This window comes from Pan paniscus, chromosome 8 (assembly GCF_029289425.2).
Source record: "Pan paniscus chromosome 8, NHGRI_mPanPan1-v2.0_pri, whole genome shotgun sequence".
Taxonomy (NCBI): Eukaryota; Metazoa; Chordata; class Mammalia; order Primates; family Hominidae; genus Pan; species Pan paniscus.
This window is the reverse complement of record NC_073257.2, coordinates 17,930,623-17,939,251: the sequence shown is the minus strand read 5'-3', so window position 1 is coordinate 17,939,251 and position 8,629 is coordinate 17,930,623. Positions and strand designations below refer to the sequence as shown.

General features: G+C 47.9%; 2 protein-coding genes across 3 annotated transcripts in view; one reads left to right on the top strand and one right to left on the bottom strand.

The window, feature by feature from the left end:
- Positions 1–6,174: 6,174 nt before the first annotated feature.
- The window catches only part of LOC100988315 (aldo-keto reductase family 1 member C15-like), a 104,629-nt gene continuing 102,174 nt past the window's right edge, over positions 6,175–8,629 (top strand). Inside the window, exons 1-2 of one of the 2 annotated variants that reach the window (XM_063607240.1) lie at positions 6,175–6,327; positions 6,418–6,516. In XM_063607240.1, the coding sequence (XP_063463310.1) occupies positions 6,508–6,516 (9 nt within the window). In that variant the 5' untranslated portion in view covers positions 6,175–6,327; positions 6,418–6,507. The remainder of the gene's footprint in view (positions 6,328–6,417; positions 6,517–8,629) is intronic. The other variant, XM_063607239.1, reaches the window with a different exon arrangement.
- On the bottom strand, positions 8,129–8,614 carry UCN3 (urocortin 3). Its single transcript, XM_003827780.3, has one exon. It carries the CDS (start codon positions 8,612–8,614, stop codon positions 8,129–8,131), a length of 486 nt encoding a protein of 161 aa, XP_003827828.1.

Genomic DNA, 8,629 nt, shown 5'->3' with positions numbered 1-8,629 from the left:
GTAACGTGCTACTCTCTGGAAGAGGCGATAAGTCAAGAGTTGTTGGCTGGGGGCGGTGGCTCACACCTGTCATCCCGGCACTTTGGGAGGTGGATGCATGAAGATTGCTTGAGCCCAGGAGTTTGAGACCAGCCTGGGCAACACAGTGGGACCCTGTCTCCATTTTTATTTTTTAAAAAGTATTGTTTCTAGCATTGGAGAAAGAAAAATGGATTTGCTTGCTAGTGATGCAGAGGGGGAGGTGGCATCGATGATGTGGGAGGAAGACAGAAAGGTTGTTGGATCCATGTCTTAAGTGGGTGAGAGGGGATGGGAACTTAGAGTGTGACACAGAGGTTGTCCCTACACAGATGCACGGACAATTCAACTAACTCAACAGGAAGGAAGGCAGAGTGTGTGAGCACAGGTGCTCTCCGGGCGAAGACATGGTGGTGAGGTTTCTGTGAAATTGTGCTTCTGAAATACCCCATTTTCTTAATGAAAAGGGAGTAAGGTCAGCAGCTGAGGTTGGAAAGGGAAGGATATACTAGAGGTCTGAGCAGAGAAGAAAATGAGTGAAAGTCTAAGAAGTAGGGGCAGGAGTGGCGGAAGGAAGCGTGGTGTAAACGCTGGGCCATCTGAAGAGCCCATCTGAGGAGTCCAGTGAGGATTCTAAGGAGAGATCAGTCTGTGTGTGTGTGTGTGTGTGTGTTGTGTGGGGTGTGTGTGTGGTGTGGTGTGTGTGGTGTGTGTGTGGTGTGTGTGTGTGGTGTGTGTGTGGTGTGGTGTGTGTGTGGTGTGGTGTGTGTGGTGTGTGGTTTGTGTGTGGTGTGTGTGGTGTGTGGTTTGTGTGGGGTGTGTGGTGTGGTGTGTGTGGTGTGGTGTGTGCGTGGGGTGTGTGTGTGGTGTGTGTGGTGTGTGTGTGGGGTGTGGGGTGTGTGGTGTGGTGTGTGGTGTGTGTGTGGTGTGTGTGGGGTGTGTGGTGTGTGTGTGGTGTGTGGTGTGTTGTGTGTGGTGTGCGTGAGTGTGTGTGGTGTGTGTGTGGGTTTTAAGCTGTGTTAAGCTTCAGGGTTCAAGGGCAGAATAATGGCGTGTTTGAATGAATAAAGCAAGGCAAATGTGGAACGAGGGAATCTCAGGTGTGCACCGTGAGGGATGATAAAATCCACTCTGGCATTTAGACGGGCAAGGAGGGAAGAGAGGTCGGGATGTGGCGGGAGGGATGGTGGATGGTGAAAAGGTAGCAGGATCCATGGATTATTGGCTTCAGTGGGGTTGGGAGATGGTTGGAGTTGCTGTCCTAGGAAGGGTGAGCTGGAAAGACAGGACATGGTGGTCAGAAAGTTTGTGACTTGTAATGACAAAGTCATGGGAGTGAGTGGTAAGGCAGGAGGCAGGTCAGGGTCATGGGAGTGGAAATGTTTAAGGAGCTGAGAGGCCAGGTGTGGGAGAGATCATCTACACGTGTACTGAGATCACCACAAATTAAGACAGGAGCCCCGTGAGCGAGATTGACAAGCCAAGAGCTAAAGTGACAGAGACATGAGGTGCTGTGAGAGACTGAGGTGGGTGGAGACACGAGGTGCTGTGGGAGACCCAGGTGGGTGGAGACACGAGGTGCTGTGGGAGACCCAGGTGGGTGGAGACATGAGGTGCTGTGGGAGACCGAGGTGGGTGGAGACATGAGGTGCTGTGGGAGACCCAGGTGGGTGGAGGCATGAGGTGCTGTGGGAGACCGAGGTGGGTGGATCACTTGAGCCCAGGAGCTCAAGACCAGCCTGGGCAACATGGCAAGACCTTGTCTCTACAAAAAATACAAAAATTAGCCAGGTGCGGTGGTACACGCCCGAAGTCTCAGCTACTTGGGAGGCTGAGGTGGGAGAATCGCTTGAGCCTGGGAAGGTTTAGGCTGCATTGAGCTGTGATCATGCTGCTGCATTCCAGCCTGCATGACACAGCAAGACCCTGTCTCAAAATAAAATAGAATAAAATAAAAAAGAAATGAGGTGGACTGACCCAGGTGTTGGTAGGTGATAAAAACAATGGCAGGTGGGGAGATTCAGTCTGATGACTTGAGGTTCACACTGGGGAATGATAGCTGAGGCCGGAAGGAGAGAGAATATTAAATATGCTTTCCCTTGAAGAAAACAATATGTCATCCTGTAGCTTTGGGGTTACCTTACAAAGATAAATGTTTTGTCTCTTGCTTTCTTAGCTTGCTGAGGCTTCTTAACGATATTGACCAGGCTCTGACTGCTTTTGGCAACTCTAATGGAGTCCCAGCAATCATCTATCACAAGAGCTTCATTCACTAAAGAATGAAGTGGTCCCTAGCCCACTCAGATTTGAGTCATGTTATTATCTAATTTTCAAGTCAGATTACATCTGTAATTCTTACGAAGTTAGCTAGCTGCATCATTTGATTAGATTTTATATTCCTTAGGCTCTTGCCATATTTAAATGTCTTTTTAGTTTAATATTAACTACTGTTGAACTTGTGTATTTCATATTTCTTGAAATTATTTAAAAAGTCTGATCAAATGCTGGGTATTTCTCAGCTTTCCCTATTTGGTTACAGCTTCCAAAATTATTGTACTGTTATGAAGCAGGAACCTTTGTTTGTTGTTGATATTTGTTTTCAGGATTCCTTGTTAGATAGAACATCTAGAGACCATGATATGGTTTGGCTCTGTGTCCCCACCCAAATCTCACCTTGTATTGTAATAATCCCCATGTGTCAAGGGTGGGACCAAGGGGAGGTAATTGAATCATGGGGGCAGATTCCGCCATGCTGCTCTTATGGTAGTGAGTAAGTCTCAGGAGATCTGATGGTTTTATAAATGTGAGTTTCCCTATGCAAGCTCTCTTGCCTGCCACCATGTAAGATGTGCCTTTGCTCCACATTCACCTCCTGCCATGATTGTGAGGCGTCCTCAGCCATGTGGAACTGTGTCAATTAAGCACCTTTCTTTTATAAATTACCCAGTCTCAGGTATGTCTTTATTAGCAGTGTGAGAACAGACTAATACAGCCCATATCATCCATTCATGTGTCTTGCCTCTTTGGAGATTTACGTGCCTATTGATCCTCATTTTATTTGTAACAGAGACCTTAAACTAACTTTTAAGGGAGTTTAAACCAAAGTAAGTAATCTGACTGAGATTGTATTTAGAATTTTCACTTACAGAAACTCATTTTTGTTCCCCAAAAAAGCACTTCCAAATTTTGTATTATGTTTCTTTTCTTTTTATTATTTATTTATTTATTTGTTTTTCTGAGATGGAGTTTTGCTCTGTCACCCAGGCTGGAGTGCAGTGGCGCAATCTCGGCTCACTGCAGCCTCCACCTCCCAGGTTCAAGTGATTCTCCCGCCTCAACCTCCCAAGTAGCTGGGATTACAGGTGAGTGCCACCACGCCTGGCTAATTTTTGTATTTTCAGTAGAGACAGGGTTTCACCATATTGGCCAGGCTGGTCTCGAACTCCTGGCCTCAAGTGATCCACCCACCTCAGCCTCCCAAAGTGCTCGGATTACAGATGTGAGTCACTGTGCCCAGCCTACTTTTTTTTAATGAGCCTAATATGACTTTATTTTCATTCTTTATTTTTATTACATACTTTTCTCTCTTCAGTGGTGCAAACTCCTTTCCTGTCTGTGATTACTGGGTGCTTTAGTGTTTTTATTTTTATTTTTTAAAACTACTTTTAAAATATAAATGGAGATGGGGTCCTACTATGTTGCCCAGGCTGGACTCTAACTCCTGGACTCAAGCGATCCTCCTGCCTCAGCCTCCCAAAGTGCTGGGATTACGGGTGTGAGCCACCATGCCTAGCTGCTTTAGTGTTTTGTTCACACCCAATATCTGACTGATTCTTGACAAGGAAAAATCACCATCCCCTTTGATATCATTTATCCAAGTATTTCTACTCACAAAGCGAAACATTATTACCACCATTATTTTACTGTTACTTTACTTTAGTTAATTAATTAACTATTTTTTTTTTAAGGCAGAGCCTTGCTCTGTTGCCCATGCTGGAGTGCAGTGGTGCAATCTCTGCTCACTGCAACCTACATCTCCCAGGTTCAAGCGATTCTTGTGCCTCAGCCTCCCGAGTAGCTGGGATTACAGGCATGTGCCACCATGCCTGGCTATTTTTTGTATTTTTAGTAGAGATAGGGTTTTGTTGGCCAGGCTGGTCTCGAACTCCTGGCCTCAAGTGATCCACCTGCCTCGGTCTCCCAAAGTGCTGGGATTTCAGGTGTGAGCCACTGTGCCCAGCCTACCATTATTTTTAAATTTATATTGGCTTTAGAGGGAAGTCTTCAGGGCAAACATAGTCACAGTCCCTCATAAATAATTCTTTGGGGAAGTCCTCTAACTTTTGTAAGATAAATTAATCTGTTTTTAGTTTTTAATTTGAAAAAATATTTATTACATACAATATGTTAATCGAACTCAGTTCTATTAGCTTTTTCCCTCTGCCGTTCTTTTCTAGGCAGTTGCTAGCGTGTCCATATATTACAGTTGCAGGGCAGAGGATCAGGTGTGGTTCTCGGATATATTCCTCAAACAGAATCAGACAGAGCCTACGTGTACAGAGCATATCTGAGAGCTTTGTGCGTTGCCACATTCGTCAGTAGTTTCCTCTGCAAAAGGCAGTCATGTCTAGCTGAAAAACCTAAGCAGTCCTCTTCAGACCTCAAATGATGTAGGACCTGTGTGGTCATTAGCAGACAGCAACGGAGTCACTTAGAGACAGAGACGCTGGGTGACAACTGGGCCCACTCACTAAATAAATAACTTATTCATGCACATCTGCCTTGCAGAGTAATTCAAAATTGTGTTTCAGAAAAATGACAAATTATGATACTCAGGAAAGTTCCAAACACAGCGTTAAGTTCCGTGTACTCAGCCGGGTGCGGTGGCTCACTCCTGTAATCCAGGCACTTTGGGGGGCTGAGGTGGGAGGATCGCTTGAGCCCAGGAGTTTGAAACCAGCCTGGGCAATACAGGGGACCTCTACTCTACAAAAATGAAATAAAAATGAATTAGCCAGGTGTGGTGGTGCATGCCTGTGGTCTCAGCTACTTGGGAGGCTGAGGTGGGAGGATCACTTGGGCCTGGGAAGTTTAAGGCTGCAGTGAGCTGTGACCTAGCCACTCTCCTCCAGCCTGGGCCACAAAGCAAGACCCTGTCTCAAAACCAAAACCAAAACCAAAAAACCTTATGTAGTGGAACCTCACTAATTACCGGGGTTTGCCATGTTCTACAAAATTCTCTTTAGCCACAGCAGCTGGCTGTGAAATCGGATCATTTGATTCTTACCGCTGGTGAAGCTATTCCGTTTCTCTATCCTTCCCTGACAGAGGAGGAGGGAGGGGCGTCAGAGAATTTCTTCCTTTTACGATAATAGGATCAATATTAGTTCTCCTTTCCCCCCAAAATGTGTGGTAAACTGAAACCTGAGGGGCAGATAAGGGTGGCGGAGATCTTTGGATGTGGTCGTCTCTACCTTCCACCTGTTGTTGATGTCATCGTGAACAGATGCTTAGAAGCACTGCTTGCTCCCAAATGAAGCTCTGATTCTGCAGGAGCTCAAACACAGCGGGATGCTGGACTTGTAGGCCGGTAGCTGTCCAGCAGGAAAGCTGTGCTTTCCCAGCTGCGGTGGGTGAGTTCCAGTTTTGGCCAACTCTCCCTAGTTCATTAACCATCAGAGCCTTACAGATGACACTTATGCTCATCATAGCATCATCTGTAAGGCTCTGAAAGCATTCCAAATACCAGACCCAACTGCTGGGGACAGAAAAGTCACAACCCCAATCTCTGAGTGGTGCTTTTTTGTGCATAGTTAATCTGAGCCTTGGGATAGCCCTGTGAGGCAGGGGTGGCTGGTGTTTCATGCCCTTTGTGTCAATGAGAGGTCAGCCCTTTGTGGAGGAAGGAGAGGGTTTATGACCAAATCTGATTCTTTCACTTAATAGCACAGAGACTTTGGACAAGTTCTCTGGGCCACAGTCTCCATCTTTATAAGGTAAAATATAATAACCTTGAGATATAATTGTGGCAATTAAGTGAGATGATGCTGGTGCAGCCCTTGCCATGATTTCTGGTGCGTCAGCGTCTCTGGAAGTTAAAGAATTTGCTCCTGGACACACGATATGAAGAACTTAGTCATGGGTGTTCTGGGGCTCGGGACAGGATGTTTTCTGCTCTACCATGTGGTTTTTCCAGGGTGGAAACTGCTGTTGCATTTTCACTTTGTTGGAGGATAGGTCCAGTTAAGAGATGAGGACTTTTAATTTCAATCTTGACTTTTTTTAACATTTAAATGTTAGCTTTTTTTGGTAAGATAATGTCTGACAGAAGCAGGATTTCTGGATTAAAGGAAAAATGAATTTGTGATTGTAATAAGAATTGCCAAATTGTCTCTCTAGGGCTCTACCCCCTCCCAAAACCAGGAATGGAGGAAAGTGGCCATCAACCTTGCCAAATGGAGTGTACTGCCACACTTACAGACTTTTGCAATGAGATGGGTAAGAAGTTGTATGTCAGTGCAGCTGTTATGAATGAAACTGAGCATCTTTTCATGTATCCGAGAGCCATTTGTAATTTGTGTGTGTGTATATGTGTGTGTGATGTATTCGTGTCCTTGCTTATTTTTCTCCTGGGTTAGTTCTTGTTCTTTTCAATTTTGAGTAGCTCTTTGTATATTTGATCAATCATCCATGTGTCTTTTATATGAGTGGCAAACATTTTTTCAACTCTATCATTCATTTTTCTTTTGACTTTGCCTCTGTTGGTGGTGGTGGTGTTAGTTGCTGGTGTGTGTGTATTTGTGTGTGTGTGTCTGTGTTGTTTTACCATGCACAAATTTGTTTTATTTACTGATGATTTCTTACCACGCAGAAGTGAGTGGGACCACAGCCCCTCTTTTGGGAATCTGGCCTGGGCTTTGCTGCCAGGAGGCCATCAGAGCTGCTGCTGATGTTCATTTTGACGGGAACTTTGCTCATATTGAAGGTTCTCCTCTCTGCACTCCTCATATTTATATTTTTACGCTAATTGCTCTCACTTTGCAGTTCATCATCTATGTGCTCCGTGGCGGTGTTTGCTTCTTTTTAAGTTCTGGCTTTGTCCATCCACTGAGGTCATTGGCTGGGGGAGTGCAGAGGCCTGGCCTGGACATCAGTGTTGGCCGCAACACCCAGCTTAGCACAAGGAACTTACTGTGGGTTCAGTGCGAAAGCCATGGAGGGCTAGCGGTCCCCAGGCCCTACAAGCCATGGAGGAGTTTGAGATGTTTCAAGGGGCTAACTGAAAGCTCCCTCCTCCTTTTAGCTGTGACATCCACTCTGAAACAGTTCCCAGGTTGTGTCTCTTGGTGGGACCGGGTCCCGGGGACGGGTCTAGACCGAATGACTCTTAAGTTCTCCTTTACCCCTGCTAAGGTCTCCCAGACCCATTTCCCCCCGAGAGAGAATGGGAATTGGCTCCCCAGGACCCTCCCTCATCCTCTTCCCTGTCCCAAGCTCAGAGTTTGAAGGCAGCGGGGCTGAAGGAAAAGGAACTGAGACAAGCCAGGAGTTGAAGGAGCCATTGTTTTAATGGGGTGAGGAGGTAGGGAAGGATTCGGTGGCAGGAAGGCGAGTGCTGCAGCTCTTCTTTCTGCCCTGGCAGGGGTTGATGTGTGGGAGAGGAGCCCTGAACGCTCTCTTCTCAGGCATGGGGTCAACAGAGAGAAGACTGGAGAGGAGGAATGCATGAACTTTGCCTCTTGCTGTGGGGGGGGAGGAAGGAGACGCTGAGTACAGGGAGGAACGTTAGCCGCCTTGTGTCTGGGAAGGTTGGACAATACTGCACTTCTGTGTGTACAGAGCAGGAGGGAGACAGGGTCAAAGGCCAGAAGAGATCAGAGGGGCTCAGCAGTGCAGCAACCTGTAAAACTGACTGATCCCACAAAACACAAACCAGCAGACGGCACCCTCCCCCTCCCCTCGCCCTCCCCTCGCCCTCCCCTCGCCCTCCCCTCGCCCTCCCCTCCCCCTCCCCTCCCCCTCCCCTCGCCCTCCCCTCCCCTCCCCTCGCCCTCCCCTTCCCCCTCCCCTCCCCCTCCCCTCCCCCTCCCCTCCCGTCCAGCCTCCGCCTCTACTTCTTCCTCCCAATTTGCGCCATCAGGTGGGCATTGGCGGCCGCCTGGGCACGCAGGTTCTTGGCCTTGGCGATGTTGAAGAGGAGGTTCATGATGTTGGTGGGGACGTCGAGGGACAGGGTGAACTTGGTGCGGTGGGGACTCTTGGCCATGTCCTGGCGTGGCTTTCCCCTGGGCTGTGCTTGGGACACGTATCTGTACCGGGTGCCTCCGGCTCCACCCCTGGCCCCAGAGACGGGGAAAGTCTTTTTCTCTTTGCCCTCCTCCTCCTCTCCCGAAGAGGCGTCTCTGCTGTGCAGGTAGTGGAAGCTCCTCTTGCTCAGCAGGGATGCATCCTCCCACTGGCCCTTCTCGGCCTCAGACAGGGCGGTGTTGAGGCAGCTGAAGATGGGCTTGGCTTTGTAGAACTTGTGGGGGAGGCCTGTCCTGGGGCCCCCCAGGAGCAGCAGCAGGAGCAGCAGGAAGTGGACCGGCATCAGCATCTCTCCCTGCAGCAG